Raw genomic sequence first — 19,647 nt, 5'->3', positions numbered from 1 at the left:
CTGTGGCTAATACTGGCTAGTAGTATTAGCATGTCCTGCACAGAAAGTGGAGCTTAGAGACTTCATACAGACTTCAGTCACATTTACATGCCCACAGCAATGGCATCAAACTGAGTTGTAGACAAGCCATAATTAATGGTACTGAATTATTAACATTCAAATTCTTTTTGAAATAAGATGAATGTCAGCCTCTCTTAATGATACTGTGATGTGGACAAATGTCACTGAATTTAATAGAGGTATCTGGTGCCTGAGGACAGCTACCTTCTCATTAGCCCTGTTGAGGTCTGCAATGAGGGCATCAACATTCTCCTGCAAGACTGCACAGAGCTCAGACCACGAGAATTTATCCAGCATGCCTTCTGGTTGCTTTATGAGCACACAGCCTGCTACCAAGTGCTGATACAAGGTGTGAAGGAAGGTTAGTTTCTCCTGCAAGAAAAAAGGACTCGTTAACTCCTGAATATAAACACTGTAGGAAGTAAAATACACAATACAAATAATACAGCATTTTTCATCATCTAGAAGGAAAATACCCAAGCTATTTTCAGCTAGAATCGTTTAGATGGCCTTTTTCTCACATTCAGAACCAAGCATTAGATAAAATACTAATGTCCACTATAAACTGCTTAGACTTCTCAGACATTCAAAACACAACTGTAATTAGATGTGATCCAACTTGTTACTGCTGGGATGTGAGCACCTGTTTAGGTCTAAGTTTTAAAATCCATAATACAAGGTATCTGGGTTAATTTAAGAATCTTTAATTTGAAGCCAATAGAGTAATTTACAATCTCCTACTTACAGTTATAAAGCAGATGTTAAGTCATAAAACGGCACTGAGATGAGAGTGTGTTCTACACTACTGAAAGGCACACTGTATCGGTATCTGTCCGCTTGTCTACAATCGTGCAGCTTCCTTCCTTCCCTAGAGAACCAACTCTACTCACCACTTATAGGAAATCTATCCCGACCCCCTTAGGCAAAGCACACAGTGATATGAAAGATATGGAAGAAGGGCTCATTTGTTTTCCCCACTCAGAGGTTTATATTGTATTCGGCACACTAGGCATCTGTTGGTGTTTACGTATTACAAAGTAGCAGAGCAATTTAAAGTGGACAGGCTGACTAAGACACACTTTCAAAACTGTCCAATTAGAAATAGGTTTGAAAAACACTTTAAAAGCATATTGTCATTACAATCACTAACTATCCCCTGCTGAATGGCCCAGAGATATTTACTCTGCTCTAGAATCCAGTGTAACCCTTACTCCTCATGAGCACAATTGGAGGATTTAGTTACTAAAATGGCAGACAGCCCTCTTCATCTAAAAAACATGAAACCCAAAAGATGAAGAAATTGCGAAACTGCAAAAGGTACATTTTATTAGACAGAACCAGTTTCCTCAAAATGTCGTAATACAACAGGAGGACAAAAAACTTGAAAGAAGAAAAAAATGGGAAAAATGGAAATTAAAACATCGATTTAAAAAAACTAAATATGGTAAATGAAAGACTTTGTTTTGTTATTGGAAACTGCAGCAATTGTTTTCTTGAGCATTTCAAAGTAAATGACAGTAATTTATGTGTATATGCCTCACTTTCTCAAATACAGAAACTTAAAAATAAAAAGTAAAAAGTAAATGAATATAATTATACCAGAAATGGATCAATAAATGAAAAGTAAAAAGTAAATGAATATAATTATACCAGAAATTGATCAATAAATAAAAAACTGCTGGGTGCACGCCTTTTATCCCAGCACCTGGGAGGCAGAGGCAGGAAGATATCTGTGACTTTGAGACCAGCAGGTCTACACAATGAATTCCAGGAGAGCCAGGGCTCTGTAGAGAGAAACCCTGTCTCAAAGAAAAAAGAAAGAAAGAAAAAGTACAAACTGCTGCTACAAATGTACTGTTCATTGTTCCTTTAAAAGCAGTTAAAAATAACTTCTACACTTTCAAGTGGTTTGAAGTGTATAAAAATCTGATTGAGTATAATCGTACAAGTGTAATATTCAGGCACTAAAATCATTGTTCCCCCACATTTTTACTAAGATCTCAGCTCTGCTCACAGAAGCTCCTCCACAAGGATAACTCATTGTGTCATCACGAAGTCCTTTTGGCTCAGGCTGTGACAAAGCAGGGATGGAAGTCATCCATTTGGTGTGAAAAGATCATCACAAGATCTAAAGTCAATTCACACATGTTGAACCCAACCACAGCACTCTAGACACTGACGTCACAATGCAGTCTGGCTTCTGGTTTCCTTTACTTTAACCATTGTCTGCTGTGTAGGACAATTCCAGTCCCTTCATGTGGACACAATTGAAATCCCAGACTATGAGTGTGGAAAGAATGTTTCCTTTTTACTCTCTTGGCATTGGAGTTTGTATTTGTTGAAATAATTAATACAATATGCAGGAATTTAGATAAACAAATCTATCAACTATAAGAGCTCTATATCCAGAAGTAAAAAAAAATTATAGAAAAAACTGGTTCATACAGAATACGAAAATTTTGTCATGACATTTTCAGAATGAATCATGAATAAGACTTGAGCAATAATAATAATAAGACTTCCAGCAATGAAGAGCACTGACTGCTTTTGCAGAGGATCCAAGTCCCAGCACCCACATGGAGGCTCACAAACGCCTGTAACTCCAGGTCCAGGAGCTCCAGTATCCTCTTCTGGCCTCTGTGGGGACCAGGCATCCATGAGGTACACAGACATACGTGCAGGCAAAGCATCCATAGGCATAAAATAAAAACAAATAAATCTCAAAATAATTTTAATAAGTTACTAATAATTATAAATGGATAGACAACTATTCAGAGCATCCAACTTACAGTTTTAATTTTGTGAAACTTTTCTTTTCCTCAGTTTTTATTAGTATAACATAATTATAAAGAATAAGGAGACAGTATGGAGTTGTTCTTCCTGTTTTACAGTTAAGGAAATTGAGATGTGGGGTGACAAAACCTACATGGCCTGTCCCCAAGGAGGCTCTGTGTAAACAGAAAAAACGGGATCCAAGTCCAAATCTATTTGGTTCCAAAAAAATATTCTTTCCATCAACACACTATAGAATTACTCTAATAAAAAATGATGTTGTTACTGGCAAAGAGGCCAACCTTGACAAGACAGTAAGAAACACGGCAGTGTGAGATAGGACAGATCCAAGCAGGGGAAGAAAGTTGATGTCCACGTGACAGAAGGCTGAACTAGGTTACCTCTTTTTTTTCCACAAATTAGGACAAGGAAGAGGAACAGAGGAAGTGATTTTGCAGCTGTGAGGAGCATTTCAAAGTGTGACACTCAGAACATTTTTAAATTAAATCAAATATGAGTAACACCAGTCACTGGTGCAATGCAATACACAGGGCTACGGTCAGTGAACGGCCTTCCCATCCCCCTTCTGTCTGGGTGATACCTCAGTGTCCTTACGAAAAGTCTGGGACAGTTTCTGCAGCTCGTTCTCAGACTGGGCGGCTCGCACCTTCTCCTTCTCCCAGCAGTGCAGCACATTCTGCAGCTCCACCTTCAGTGTGCTTATCAGGGCCTCTCGGTCTGCACACTTGGTGCGCAAATGACTGAGCTCCTTGTGGACCTCAGTCAGCTTCTCCTGAAGTTCCTGTGGGAAACACCACATAAAGAGACTGTAGGATGGCAGAAGGTGAGAAGCATGCAAAGAGCAAATACTTGGTGAAAACCTTCAAAACATTAGTATAAAACAAACACCATTTGCTTATGATGCTAAACATTTACAGTACTTTACTGAATTTATTTTCTAAGTAGAATGTTTTCATTCAAAAATTAGAAAATTTGTAGTGTTCAAGCATATAAATTTTATTAAAACTGTTTATTCCAAAAAGTTACTCAAAAAAGTTTTCTCTTTAACTTGTTATTTTAAAAAGGTAATTTTTAAAAAACAACTTTAATAACACTTAAACAACATGGAAACCCATAAATCTTTTTGCATTTACTATAAGGACATTTACTCTCCAATGGCATTCCAAAGACTAATAGCAATGTCAAGAATGAGATGTAAAATTCTAAGCTGTGCTATCAAATGCCCTCCATTACAGATTCAGTTTCAACAGCAACACTATAAAACCCCAATGAATATTGAAAAACTCACATTCTGCAGCATTGTAACTAGCACAGAAAATAAAATCGACTATTTGCTTGAATCTTAGCCAACTGGGCCTCACCCGTTAGCCAGACATGCTTACTAAAAACAATGGATCCACCCAAAAGTGACCAAACTGACTCTACAGACAGATATGCTCATGCAAAATGTATTTAATACTTATTTAAAGCAGGACACTAAGTCTCAAAGCATTTTAGTCTGTAATATTATAATTATATTAGAGAAATGAATTGTTCCGTTAACCAAAACAGTTTAATCAACAAAAAAAATTTAATGTTCAAAATTCAAAAATACCTTTAAAATGGAAGCTTTATTTTCAGGTATGTCTAAAATAATCCCTTCGTGATATATTTGTCTCTTAACAAAAGGAAAAAGTTAAATTGCAATACCTTTATATTTTTAGTGTGAAACTCAATCTTTTGTTTGGTGGAATCAAGTTCATTGGATGTCTTTTCCTTGGCATCATTTATGTTGCTTAGCTGATGAGAGAAAAACAGCTTTTTGACATTTCTTCAAGAAGGAGTGACCCAAAAGCTAACTTTCAAATGCTTGCTATGCAATTAATTAGGCATAAATATTTCAACAGTGATTGAATCTTAGGTGCAACACTTCTTTTGGCTAAAAGTTATGCAGTTTCTGTCACAGGCTCACCTGGCTGAAAAGAAAGCATTCAGCCTTAAAACGCCAGGGATGGCCTTACTGTGCTTGCTATCTAAATACAAGATTCATTCTTACTGTAAACATAACTTTATTCTCAAAATCCTACTGGACCAAATGCCAAAAGCAGTGGCATCTATAAGGAAAGAAGAGAGAGCAAGCAGGAGACTGTTTTGCTTTACATCAAGAGGGTATTCGCTGGTCGCTCACTCCGTATGACAGCTTCGGGCCGTCACAGGCAGTCCTACTGGGAAGGCTGTGGCAGGTCATCAGTTGGTCCTGCACTCCCTGTGATTTATTGCCTTTGACAGTTCATTCTTCTTTCTGTCAGGCTGCTCTTTCTGCTTTCTTTGTGGCCACCTCCTTGGTCTCCCCACTGCTGTCTCTGGCACTGGTTCACAACAAAGCACATTACAAAGCCAAAGCCTGCTGAGTCGGCTTTGCAACTGTGCTGAGGATCATGTGACATTCATCCTCCCAAATAACAATTCGCTGTGGGTAATATGTTCCTAGTTACTCGGCAGCTTCCAGGCCTAGGCCTCAGAAGAACTTCAAAACTACTAACAATCCAGGTTGTCTTGTCTCTCTAGGAAAGACTTAGTAATGTCTGATCTTCAAAGATTTAATTATTTTAATGGTCACTTTTCCTTCTAAACAATTATAGAACGTGTTTAAAGAACAGACTTATCCTTTGTCCACCCTGAATACCCAAAATAAGCCTCTACCAATATAGTACACAAAGTGGATTTGCAGGTTTTGAATAACATAAAACAAAGAGATAAACCCTAAGCCATGTGACTTGTCTATGGCTGCACAAAAATCTGTTGTTTTGCTAACTAATATAATTACTACATATGCTAATTTGACAAGATATAACTAGACAAACTCTTCAATTTTTAAAGCATGAATTCATAAAATATTTTAATACCCAAGAAAATTATTAACTCACACATTAGACAATACAAATGAGATGACAAACAGAAGCATGAGCCTTTTTAATGTGCAAATTAAAAGATTCCAGTCTACATCAAACAGACACTTGTTTTTAAAAACTTCTAACAACACTTAACTCCCTTTAGAGCACAAAAATTAATTTCCCTTTTTTACTAAGATTTCTGAGGTCTGGGACTGGAGACATGGCTCAGTGGTTAAGAGCACCGGCTGCTCTCCCAAAGGATCTGGGTTCAATTCCCAGCACCTACATGGCAGCTCACAGCTGTCTGTAACTCCACTTCCAGGGGATCCTACACCATCCTAAAGACATCCATGCAGGCAAAGCAGCAATGCACATAAAAATTAAAATGAAAAGATTTCCGTGGTTTACAAACACTTAAAAATCTTGATTAAACCAAAATTTCTACTAGTTCCCCACAGATCATAAACATGCTGACATTTAATGGAGTTCATTTCACTTAAATTACTTGCACAAATATGTTGCACAGGCCAGGAAGTGGCAGGGACCGCTCACTGTGACTGAAGAATGATAAAATGGGAGTGAGAGTCTACTTTAGGCCACACTGGAAGCAACAACAGTGACAAGCGGTTTATTATTTCTGTATCTGTGAAGCTGTCAATTCCACAGCCCCAATCTCTTTGACCTTTGTAACAAGCAAAGGCTGCACACTGGTACTGCCCGAAGGCCGTGTGTGGAGCCAAACAGTCCACGTGTTACCTCATTAGCCGCCTCTTCCAGCTTGTTCTGGTAATCTGTCAAGGTCCGCCTCAAAGTCTCAAGGACGACAGAGAAGCTGGGAGGCTTATCTTTGTCCTTGTGGATGCCTGGAGAAAAACGGGGATGAAAAACACCCTTAAAGTCACACAGGCACAGAAGCTAAGCAAACAGTAACAGAGACGTTACCATTAGTAAGAAAGCCAAAAAGACATGAAACATTGAACAGAAATTTATTCTCCAAGTACATGGCTATATAGTCAAATACTGACAGTTTCTAAATAAATGGTCAAATTAAATCTTATAATCTATTAAGTTCAAATTTATTTCTACCTTATTAAACACTTATCTTGTCCTGTATCTCCTAAGCAAAGTCAGGGTTTATATGTACCTACTATCCAACAATTAAATCATCTATACTAGCATTGTTTAAAGGAATTACATATATTTACTGTCATGTTTCTTTCCAGTCAGGCACTTTATAATATATTTTGCTTAAACAATAACTTTTGAACCAAGAATATATCATTTTCTATTATGCTTAGAAATACTCTTTAGTACCTACAATTTTAAAATGAAATTCAACGTAAACAATAAAAATGTTACTAACCACATAGCCCACACCATGTTTTGAATAAAACATGATGGCTGATATTCATTATAAAAACATGACTATTTCCATATTATACCCTCAAAGTACTTTAATGTAGTTGTGACATAAGTCATATTAGTGGGACCAATCAAGGTTACATGGTCAAGTGTATTTCCAAATATGATGCCAAAAGAATGAAAAGGTGAGCTTCAAATACTGCATCAAGCTCATTTTTATTTACCATTCTTTAAATTTTAAAAAGCAAGTATAAAATTTAGCTTGAAAATATTCATGCAAGAAGTATTTTTCAAGTCCTCTTATAATTTTTCTCCATTGTATTTTATAAAACAAATATTTCACTATATAAAAAACATTTTCAATAAAGAACAATTTTTAAAGAAGCATTTGTGAGCTGGACATGTCTTTAATTGTAGCACTCAGGAGACAGGTAGACAGATTTCTCCGAGTTGGAGGCCAGCCCAGTATACAAAGTGAGTTCTAGGCTAGCCAGGACTAAATAGAAGCCTTGTCTCTAAAAGCAAAAAATAAATAAAAGAAGCATTTAAAGTTCATGTTTTATGGTTCATTTATTCACACAAGTAATTAACTAAATTCCCAGTGGGTGTTAGTTTAGGGCACTGGACATGCAGAAGAGGATAAGGTCAGAGCAGCATCTGCTCATACAGTATATACAGCGCAATAAGAGGGAGAGGGGGCAAGTACACAACAATATGGCTTCATTCATCCATTTTCCAAGTGCTCAAAGGCAGGAACTCATGAGGGACAGGAAAGAAGACAAGAGTGAAGAGAAGATGGGAGAAAGTTCTTTATCAATAACAAATCAACTTTATTCATCTTAGAACATTGCTGATATTTATGGCTTTAATTCTGAGATAATTAAAGTTAAGACATTATCAAGGTATATTTAAATATTAAAGTATAGATACAAGTTAGATAGTCTTAAGTAAAACTAAAATATTCAACTAAAAAACAAAAGCAATATGAGAGCAATACCTTTTCTAAACAGAAAACACAGCCACGCTCTGAGCCACAACAACAGAGGAAATGACACTGAGAGAAATGACTCTGAGCTGGAACGATGATTTATTAAAATTTTCCCCCAACATAATAGTTTTGTTAGTTATTTGGGAATTTTGTACAATGCACCCAATCACACTCGATTCCCGTCCCTCCCAGTCTGCCCTCCCACTCTTGCACATCCCCACTCCTCCCCCCCAAAAACGGAAAATACACCAAGTCCAGTGATGGAGGAAGGTCATTGGTTAAATAAAAAGAAACTGCTTGGTCCTCATTGGTTAGAAGATAGGTGGGAGGAGTAAACAGAACAGAACGCTGGGAGGAAGAGGAAGTGAGCTCAGATTCCACAGCTCTCCTCTCCAGAGCAGACGCCTCAGAGAGACACCATGCCCCAACTCCAACCCAGGATGGACTTAGGCTAGAATCTTCCCGGTAAGACCGGTGCTCACAGATTATTAGAGATGGGTTGATCGGGATATCAGAATTAGCCAGTAAGGGCTAGAGCTAAAGGTCCAAGCAGTGATTAAAAGAATACAGTGTCTGTGTAATTATTTCGGGGCATAAGCTAGCCGAGCAGGCGGCTGGGGTGTTGGGGACGCAGCCCCGCCGCCCATATTACTACAGTCCAGTTTGGGTTGCCCATATACTCATTGGCAGGCTCTAACTCATACTGGCTGGTTCCTAAAGAAAACTGAGTCCTCCCCCAGCCCAGCAGAGCCATCAACTGTGAAGAACTCCACCTCGTGTCTTTATCACAATTTTAAGGACTCTCTTCAGTAGTTTCACGTCTAGGCTTTTCTTTCCTTTTTCAGGAAGTAGGGAAAGGTTTGTCACAGCAGCCTTCATTCTCAGTTATGAGTCTGCAGTCATCGGCACCACTCCAAAAGATGTCTCCCTGCCGACAGCAGCTGGCAGCAGCAGGGATCACGGACATCCAGAGTCTCTGGCAGTAACATGGACCACAGACATCAACATGGCCTCCAGCAGCAGCAAGGATCATGGACTTCCACATGGCTTCTAGTGGCAGCACAGGTTATGAACATCATCATGGCCTCCAGTGGCAGAATGGATTACAGACATCAACACGATCACCTGCAGCAGCCCTGATTGACAATCTTACTGAATATATTTTTAAACTGTTTCCTTAAACAAGATTTAAAGTTGTATAATTTTGCCACTGCACAAAGTAAGCTGTAAATAAATTATTCAAAACCAGCCAGAAAATCTTCTAGTTTTTAATCAAAGAACTACTCTCAGAAATTCAGAAGAATAAAATTATCAGAACATGAACATTTACAGGTCAATATGCCCTCTCCTTATTGACTTATGCACACATTTATATATTATATAAAAGTAAATTTTCTTGCTTAAAAAATGTTTATACAATAAAGTTTCCTTGAAGTATAATTATTCTTTATTTTTCTACCAATATCTCTTATAAAGCAAACAATAACCTTTAATATGACAAAACACAAGAAAGGAAGAGAAAAGGAGAGGATAGGTGGAAGAGGAGAGAGGGAAGGGGAGGGAAGATGGTGAGAAGAGGGAGGGGAGGGGAGGGGAGGAGAAGAAAGAAAAGGGAAGAGAGGGTAAGGAGAGGAGAAGGGAAGAGGAGGGAAAAGGAGGGGAAGGTAAGGAGAGGAAAGGGAAGGGGAAGGGAGGGAAAGGAAGGGGAGGGGAGGAGAAGAAAGAAAAGGGAAGAGAAGGGTAAGGGGAGGAGAAGGGAAGAGGAGGGGAGAGTAAGGGGAGGGAAGGAAAGGGGAAGGAAGGGAAAGGGAGAAGAGAGTAAGGGAAGGAGAGGGAAAAGGAGGGGAGGAGAAGGGGAGGAAAGAGAAGGGGGAGGGGAAGGAGAGGAAAGAAAAGGGAAGGGAAAAGGAGGGGAAGGGAAGGGAAGAGAAAAGGAGGGGAGGGTAAGGGGAGGAACGGGAAGAGGAGGGAAGGGTAAGGGGAGGAGAAGGGAAGAGGAGGGGAGGAGAGGGGAGGGTGGGGAGAGAAAAGGAGGGGAGGGGAGGGGAGGGGAAGAAAGGGAACCGAAGGGAACAGAACATTTCTCAGGCAAAAGTTCTTATTGACTAAGCTGATCTAACCAAGTATTTTAATCACTCATTGGCAGGCTCTAACCAAGTATTCTAATCACCATGGCCCAAAACTTGATATACAATTAAAATTACTCAGAGGTTCAAAAACCCAGAAAAAAAATATTACAACAGTGGTAATTACTGTTTGTTTGTTTGTTTGTTTGTTTGTTTGTTTTGAGACAGGGTTTCACTGATGTTTTGGAGCCTGTCCTGGAACTAGCTCTTGTAGACCAGGCTGGCCTCGAACTCACAGAGATCTGCCTGCCTCTACCTCCCAAGTGTTGAGATTAAAGGTGTACATCACCACCACCCAGCAGCTTTTCAAAAGTGAAATTCAAAACTATAAATAATAGCTACATCATGTAAAATTACTGAGTAAATTATATCATACAGATAAACATAGAAAAATTAAGTATCTCTTACAATAAGTTATTTGTCCATATGGACTTGACATTCACTATTAATTCAGTAAGTAAGAAAAATAAGTTTAAGATCCCTGTGAATAACTTAATACCAGCTTTTATAGAACTAAACAGCAAACATACACTTAAAAATAACAAATAAATAGGGGCTGGAGAAATGGCTCAGCAGTTAAGAGCACTGGCTGCTCTTCCAGAGAAGCTGGGTTCAAGTCCCACCATCCGCATGGCAGCTTACAACTGTCTGCAACTCCAGTTCAACGGGATTCGATACCGGCACACCAATGCACGTAAAATTAAATTTAAAAAATAAATAAATAAATGGCTACATCAGGAACACCTTATAAACTTCAATTCAAAGTAACCTGACTTCCTCCCTCCCTCTTCTGTGTGCATGTCTCTGCACACAGAAGCCAACCTAGGCTCTCACATTCTGCTCTATGGTATAGAACAGTGAACCTCCCAAAGCTGCAGGGATGGCTGCATGAAAATGAGCTGCTCACTGGGATGTTCTTTGGGGGCTGGGGAGCAGCTGGGCAAAGCTAGACATGAAAAAGGCAGCAGCAGTGACAATGTACATCCTGGACTTTGGATGGTGTTACAGATATCAGTCAAGCAGGAAGTCTAGTGGGAGTAACTAGAACTTTTATCCACTAAACTACAAATGAAAAATGACACCATCTTTCAGGGTGGGAGCAATATCAAAATTAGTGCTTCTAGAAAACCTGAAAAATAAAGTAGTGGTTCCTAACACCTCAGCATTCAACTGGCATATGTGAACTGGCACAGCATACAAGCAGATCTGAGGAAACAGTACAGACTCAGCATGAATATGCCAATTTGTGCAGCTGCAGTAAAGTATGGTTTTAGTGTGGAGTGTGAGGTTTGGAAGAAAATGACCCCCAAAGGGAATTGCACTATTAGGAGGTAAGGCCTTGTTGGAAAAAGTGTGTCACTGTGGGGGCGGGCTTTGAGGTCTCCTTTGCTCAAGCTTCCCTCAGTGTAACAGTCAGATGACTTCCTGTTGCCTGCACGATGCAGCACACTATCAGCTCCAGCACCACATCTGCCTGCACATGGCCATGCTCCCTGCCATGATGATAATGGACTGAACCTCTGAAACTGTAAGTAAGCCATCCCGAATAAATGTTTTATTTGCAAGAGTTGCCATGGTCAAGGTGTCTATTCACAGTAATAGAAAACCTTAACTAAGACATGGAGTAAGCAGGGCTATGGTGATGTACACCTTTAATCCTAGCATTCTGAGGGGGCAGAGGCAGGCAGATCTCTCTGAGTTTCGAGGCCAACCTCATCTACAAAGTAAGTTCCAAGACAGCCAGGGCTACACAGAGAAGCTCTGTCTCAAACAAACAAACAAGCAAGCAAAAAATACATAGTGTAAGCAACAGAAGCTGGAATTAAGTAACCAATTTCCTTCAGCTGACAGGACAATCAGAAATCCTCATTTCTCTACCTTACAAATACATCATTTCTAGCTCTGTATGATAACGTAGTCTATAAAAATACTGACCAACTTCCCATTTGAGAAGGTACCATGTATTCTATTTAGTTTTCACAAAGTTGATAGTTCTGACTAGTCTGGTAAGCAAAGAGGGAACTTTTAGAATTTTGGAGAAGCAGTCCATTCTCTAAAGATTGCTATTCTCCTCTTAAGAGGTGACTTTGGACTTGCTACTGTGATGTGGGAGTGTCGTATCAATCTGTTTATTTCATTGGTTAAGCAATAAAGAAACTGCTTGGCCCTGATAGGTTAAAACATAGGTGGGAGGAGTAAACAGAACAGAATGCTGGGAGGAAGAGGAAGTGAGCTCAGACTCGACAGCTCTCCTCTCGGGGGCAGATGCCTCAGAGAGACGCCATGCTCCCCACTCCCGGGCAGACACACGTGATGAAGCTCCGACCCAGGATGGACATAGGCTAGAATCTCCCTGGTAAGCCACCTCGTGGGCTATACAGATTATTAGTAATGGGCTAGTCCAGGTGCAAGAGTTAGCTGAGAAGAGGCTAGATATAATGGGCCAAGCAGTGTTTAAAAGAATACAGTGTCCATGTAATTATTTCAGGGCATAAGCTATCCAGGCGGCTGGGGTGCTAGGGACGCAGCCCTGCCACTCCTATTACAACACTACTGGTCAGCAGAAAATGAAGGCAAGGCCACCAATATGTCATATTACCTGATATGGACCTTCCTAAAACAGTTGGTGACTGTTTCACCAACCTATAAATTTTATTTGGTCATCAAGTGAAAGTGGTACATACAAGACTGGGCTTGAACCCATCCTGAAAGCATAAGTTAGTTGCATGGGCAAGTAATACAGACCCTATAGGATAATCCTATCACCATCATCATCATCATTGCTATTATTATTATTATTATTATTATTATTACTGTTATTATACTGTCTACTTTCTATTAAACCATAACCATACCCTGGAGGTTTAGAAAGTTCCCCTTTCCAGATGGTCAACTGGGAAAAAAATAAACTTCAAATGTGTTTTTGGTATGCTATGCTGACACCAGTCAAAAATAGACAGCTACAAGGACACTATAACCCCACTCAAGAATGGCTCTAAAAAATAAAAATGAAAGAAGTCTTCAATGTGGGCAGAACATTTTGTAAAGGCTTGACTATTCTTTTCCTACAGTAAGAGGGTCAGAGATGTAAAAACATGTCAATTTATGAGCAGTACCTAAGATCTTAGCTGAATAGTCAGAGACTAGAAAAGAACATAAATATTGGTAACAGAGTTGCAAAGGAAGAATATGTGGACAGCCTTCTCCAAATAGACCATGTATCCAGCTCAACTTCAGTAGCAAACAATCTTAATAATCACAAAGAAAAAATGAAACATTCTATGGATATAAGACATCATCTTTCCCCTGACACCTGTGCCCATACTCAATTGAACCAAGGAGTCATGGCTGCAAGAATGGAAGCAATCATCTATCTCAGCAATATGCACTCCAATTCACCGAGGCTCACTGGATTACCAAGTTGTCAACAGCAAAAACAAACAGTGGGTCTATCACAGGACAGCATTAATTGGGTAAATCACCAACTACTGGAGTGCAACATAATTATGTTGAGGCATTTCCACCAGGAAGTGGACAGTGCTTTATTCTTACTAAGATACATATGCATAAATTTTTCTTCCCTGACTAAAATGTTTCTGATTAAATCATTGTCTTTGTTAGGGTTTCTACTGTTGTGAAGAGACACCATAACCACAGCAACTCTTACAAAGGAAAACATTAGTTGGGTGGCTTACAATTTAGAGATTTAGTCCATTATCATCATGGTGGCACATGGAAGCCTGCAGGCAGACATGATGCTGGAGATGGAGCCGAGAGTCCTACATCTTGATCTGTGGACAACAGAAAGTGTTCTGTCTCTTGGGGTGTAGCTTGAGCATAGGAAACCTCAAAGCCCACTCCCACAGTGACACAATCCCTCCAACAGGGCCACACCTACTCCAATAAAGCCATTAGTGCTACTCCCTTTGGGGGCCATTTTCTTTCAAGCCACTGCAATCACATCTATAAATTTACAAAACACCTTATTCACTATAGAAATTCCAAAAGGCATTACTTCAAAACCACAGAAGTCATTTTATCTTGTAAGAAATGAGAAAGTGTTGGTTTTCATAGACTTCATTGTTCTTGCTATTTGTCATAACTCTAAAGTATCTGGCACACACACACAAAAATTATTCAAATTTTGAAAACTCATGGTACCTGGCAGATGACAGCAGTTTTTATATGGTGTTAATACCGTCCAGGAAGAAGTGCATTTTGAACCAGCAATCAATACATGGTGTTACCTGTCTTACTGTCAGGATCCATGGGTCCTGAAATCAAATGTTAGAAATGACAGTGGCTTCCCTCACTATTACACCTCATGAGGCAGGAGTAAAGGATCTAGCTGGGGGGTGGTGGCACACGCCTTTAATACCAGCACTCGGGAGGCAGAGGCAGGCGGATCTCTGAGGCCAGCCTGATCTACAGACCAAGTTCCAGGACAGCCAGGGCTACACAAAAACCCTGTCTAGGAATTAAAAAAATAAAGAATCTGTTTCCCTTCCCAGGCTGTGGGCTTTGATGCTTTAATTCTTGATTCTCAAGAAAGAATGCTTACAGAATGAAACACTGGTTCCATTAGCACTGCTAATCACTGCCACCTAGTCTCCATGATAAAAACACGACAACAAAACAAAGCGAGTTCTTTCTGTACCAAAGAAGCTGGTACTTATTATCAGGGGAGAATTAGTAGAAAAAAGGACACAGAAAATACCACAGAGAGCTTACTGCTAAATTCATGTGTTATAAATGTTAATGGTGTCAGACTTGGTAGCGCATGTCATTAATCCCATCACTTGGGAGAAAAAAGCAGATCTCTGTGAGCAGAAGGCCAAACTGGCCTACACAGAGAGATTCAGGCCAGCCAGAACCACACAGTGAGACTAAGCTCAAAATACAAACAAAGAGTTAATCGATGTGGAAGGAAAATTATAAGATACTGTAGATGGGAAGAGAGTAAGAAAAGATGGAGAAAATATTCTAAATGAGCCCCAAAGTAGCACTGGCTTTGTTTATTTCTGTTACTGGGTAAACACTGTGACCTAAAGCAACTGGGTGGCAGAGGAGAGGGTACTTCAGCCTGCAAGTGCCAGGCCACACTCCACCACTGAGGGAAGTCAGAACAGGAACTCAACCCAACAGCCTGCAGGCAGGAACTGAAGCAGAGGCCATGGAGGAGCAATGTTTCTCGGTCTGTTCCCCATGGCTTGCTCAACTTGCTATTTTACCTGCACTCACCAGCACATGCACCCATTGAGCCGTCTTCCTCACCTGAAGTTTATTTACATCCTCCACTTCAAAAGCTGGGAGGTGCAATGGCGAACAAAACATCTACCACCAAGGAGATAACACAGATGAGAAGTTGACTGAACTGTTTATTCTATTTCTGTTGCTCTCTGTGTGTGAGTGTGTATGAGAGTTGTGTATGTGTGTGTGTCTTAATTGATTCATTTATTCATACATACATACATACAATGGAGGCTAAATATTTATCTGGTTTCCAGTACTACTGTATGTCTTCAACTTTTCTATGCACATGTATTGTTAAGTGTTATTTTAAATACAATTGGTTTAAAAATCATAAAGAATCACAAGATTGTTTTAGAAACCATAAATAAGCAGAGTCATGTTTAATATTTAGAAATTTTAGTTATATAAATATTTTCTTTATATACTATAAGTACTATAAGTATACAGTCTATAGTTCATAAGTATATATAGTATTAGTATATATAAGTATATATACTATATTGATATACACATTAGGAGAATTATAAGCTCTACAATTTACAAAAAACCAAAGTTAAGAAAAATCAAAATGAAATAAAAAAATGACTCACTTTAATTGAATATAATTTATATCTATGGAAAAGGAACAAAAACGGGAGAATAATAGTGTATTTTAAAACTTTACAATGAACAAGAATCAAAGTTTTTTCTGTGAAATCCTATGACGTTGAAGTATAACTATTGTACTAGTTACTCTTCTGTTGTAATAAACCAATGTAAGAAGAAAGGGTGTCCAGATCTCCTGAGTAAATTGCCATTAGCTGTTGAGCGACTACTTTGTGGCACACACTGCCCTATACATTCGTGAACAGGAGATGACTTAGGTGTGAAGAAATGCACTAAACAGTGTGTCAGAAATGTGTGGCAATAACAAGTGCTCTGGCTCAAAAATGCCCAGCGAGAAAGGAGAGTGGTGTGACACAGAACACATGCGAGCACGCAGTGGGTGAGTTTAGTGGACCCTGGAACTCAGCCTTAAGAACAGTAGGAAAGAGTTATACTCCACCAAAACAAAAATAATATCCAAACCCTGCATCTAGAAAAAATGACCATCATAAAGATTGCTGAGGCAAAAGAATGCTTGGTGTTGTTCAAGAGCTGTAGGAGACCTGAACCCCAGCAGGCAGATTAGAAGTGAGGTCAGTGGATAAGAAAGGACAGAAGCTGATCATTGCTAGCACTTTGGCTTCTACGTGAAATGCAAAGCCTGCACAATTTAGAGCAAAGAAAATCCATGCTCTAACAAGTTGTTATCTTCTGGCCTTATTGAAGAATAATTGACTATGAGTTCAGGTTATACAATGATTTGTTGTGTGTTCACACTGTGAAGTGATTCTCACAATCAAGTTAATTAACACATCCATCATTACATATAAAAACTATTTTGCAGACAGGGAGGGCAGTGAGGACACTTAAGATCAAATATCTTCACAAATTTCAAATATACGATGGATTATTATTGACCAGACTTACGATGCCATAGATTAAGAGTCCTAAAACTCACTTATCTTTTAAGGGAAAGTTTAGAGCTTGGGTCTCTCACTCATCACCCTGTCAGTCAAGAAAGCAGACTGGAAAAGACAGACAGAGCACAGAGAGAGGCACCTGGTCAGAGAAGCGCTGGAGACCTCAGGAAAGAGCTGGGACTGCCACACTGATGAGAAAATAAAGGTAATCCTCTGTGTACATAAACTCCTACGCATCCCTGGGCTAACTCAACACTGTTTGTTTGCTACCTGAAAACAAACTCGTGGCTTATACTACCACAAAACTAAAACACTGTCAGTTCTCGACTAAGATTAATTCGTGAAAATCATTTTCAATCACTTCATTTTTCTATTTATTATTATTGTGGGAGACACACACAGGCCACAGTGCATGTGTACAGATCACAGGACAGCTGGGAACCTCTTCTTCCAATGTGGATTTCAGGGATTGAACTGAGGTCCCAAGGCTTCTGAAGCAAGCACTTCTCACTGGCCCAATCATCTCATTTGAAAGAGCAAGTTTTAGACAAACTATGTAACCTCATCTCTATATCTCAACTACAGATTACTTTTCCTGAAATCCAGGGTATTAAATTTAAAGAAACATTGAGGTGATAAAGGAGGTAGAACCACTGCCCACTTACAGTAACAAGCAAAGGAACTCTGGGAACTCTTCCCAACTAACTGATAACCATTTGTTATATGTTCTAAGAATGTGCCACCATCACAAGGTGAGAAAGTATGCTTTTATCTGAATAGACTTTCTCTCAGATGTTCATATACCTAGAGATAAATAGTTTGTAGGGATATGACAGAGAAGTCCTCAAATGGTATAGGATATTTTAATGGGTCATATTCTTTGTAAAATATTAACAGAATTACTTAATATTTGACAGCAATTATTGAAAACATCTGTTGTAGGGAGCTGCGGGCTGCATTCCTGCCACCCAGCTCCCAGCCACCTGGCTAGCTTATGCCCCGAAATAACAACACACAGAAACTGTATTCTTTTAAACACCGCTTGGCCCATTAGCTCTAGCCTCTTCTTGGCTCTCATATCTTGCCTAACCCATAGTTAGTATTCTGTGTAGCACCAGTCTTACCGGGAAAGATTCAGCATGTCTGACCTGGCGGCTTGCTTCATCGCGTCTGCCCTGGAGAGGAGCAACATGGCATCTGCCTCACTTCCTCTTCCTCCTGCATTCTGTTCTGTTTACTCGACCCACCTATGTTCTAACCTATCAGGCCAAGCAGTTTCTTTATTGATTAACCAATGAAATCAACAGATTGATATATGACACTCCCACATCAAACATCTCAATATCTAATAAGCATCTACTTAATTTTAATGTTGGATATTTAAATTAAAAACTGCCATGCAGTGGTGGTACACACCTTTAATCCCAGCACTTGGGAAGCAGTGGCAAGTGGATCTTTATGAGTGTGAAGCCAGTCGGATCTACAGAGAGAGTTCCAGGATAGCCAAGACTATACAGAGAAACCCTGTCTTGAAAAAAAAAAAGCAGACTTTAAAAAATAAACAATAGTAATCCAACCTGAGCTAGTATAAGCAGAAACAGAACCCAAATAAGAATAAGAGTACAGGGATGAAACAGATCCCGAATAGGAATGTGAGTCACAACAGCTCACCAGAAGACAATCTATTAAAGAGATTACTAACAGAAATGGAGGCAAGCATGACATGTACCAAAACAGACAAGTTGAAAACTAACTCTCCACCTAAGCCTAAAAGGTCAAGTGGAAGGCTCACTGTCACTACCGTCTACCAAGAGCTCCACCTGCTAAACAGGGTGCAGGTACAAGGTGCAGCTAATGGAAGGAGAAGCTACTTCAAGGGTGCACCAGAACAGATGGTGAGAAGAAATAATATCCTGACTTCTTTCTTCTCCCACCCCTTAAATCCACTATTAGTACCTACTATCCACACTTAATAAGAAGGCAAAGGTGCCCAAATGATGAAGCCAGCCTCACACAGTACAAGGCAAAGCATGCACAGAGGAGAATGGACCCACAGGACAAACTGTCCAAACCACAGTGCCTCTGTGCCAATTCCTAATTCAGCCACAGGCCTCCTCTGGCATGTATCTCCTATAATATACAGTATATGCATGTATATAGAAACTAGAAGTTTAAGAAGCTACTGGGGGCAGTAAGATGGCTCTGCAGTAAAAGCACCTGCCATTAAGTCTAACGCCTGAGTTCTATCCTGGGACCCACATGGTAGAAAGAGAAACAAAATCTCACAAGCTGTCCTCCAACTTCCACTGACATGCTATGGCCAGTGTGCACATGCTGTACATGTACAATGTGAAACACTTTTAATTCTTTCAAGAATTATTTATTTAATATGTGTTTTTCTGTATGTGTGGAAGTGGACTTATAGACAGTTGTTAGTTGCCATGTGGGTGCTGGGGACTAAACTAAGTCCTCTGGAAGAGCACTTAGTCTTGGTCTCTGGACCATCTCTCCAACCCCCATAATTCTTTATTTTAAATCATTGCTAAAATATAAGAATGAAAAGTTATGTGTGAACTTAACAAAAATCACAGCTAAAAGCATGAAAAATAAAAGCAAACTGAAAAAGGAACAGCACATACTAAATGTCTAATAGTTCACCAGCTGAGAGACCCACAGGTCATAAGCTA

At 39.5% G+C, this 19,647-nt stretch overlaps 1 protein-coding gene across 1 annotated transcript in view; it reads right to left on the bottom strand.

Moving 5' to 3' along the window:
• Ccdc171 (coiled-coil domain containing 171) overlaps positions 1-19,647 on the bottom strand; it is a 332,057-nt gene that overhangs the window by 210,615 nt on the left and 101,795 nt on the right. Inside the window, exons 12-15 of the mRNA XM_075944990.1 lie at positions 6,483-6,589; positions 4,543-4,632; positions 3,434-3,634; positions 265-432 (exon numbers count right to left, since the gene is read on the bottom strand). Coding sequence (XP_075801105.1) covers positions 265-432; positions 3,434-3,634; positions 4,543-4,632; positions 6,483-6,589 — 566 coding nt within the window. The remainder of the gene's footprint in view (positions 1-264; positions 433-3,433; positions 3,635-4,542; positions 4,633-6,482; positions 6,590-19,647) is intronic.

This window comes from Microtus pennsylvanicus, chromosome 13, assembly GCF_037038515.1.
Source record: "Microtus pennsylvanicus isolate mMicPen1 chromosome 13, mMicPen1.hap1, whole genome shotgun sequence".
Classification (NCBI taxonomy): Eukaryota; Metazoa; Chordata; class Mammalia; order Rodentia; family Cricetidae; genus Microtus; species Microtus pennsylvanicus.
This window is presented reverse-complemented; position numbering and strand designations above follow the sequence as displayed.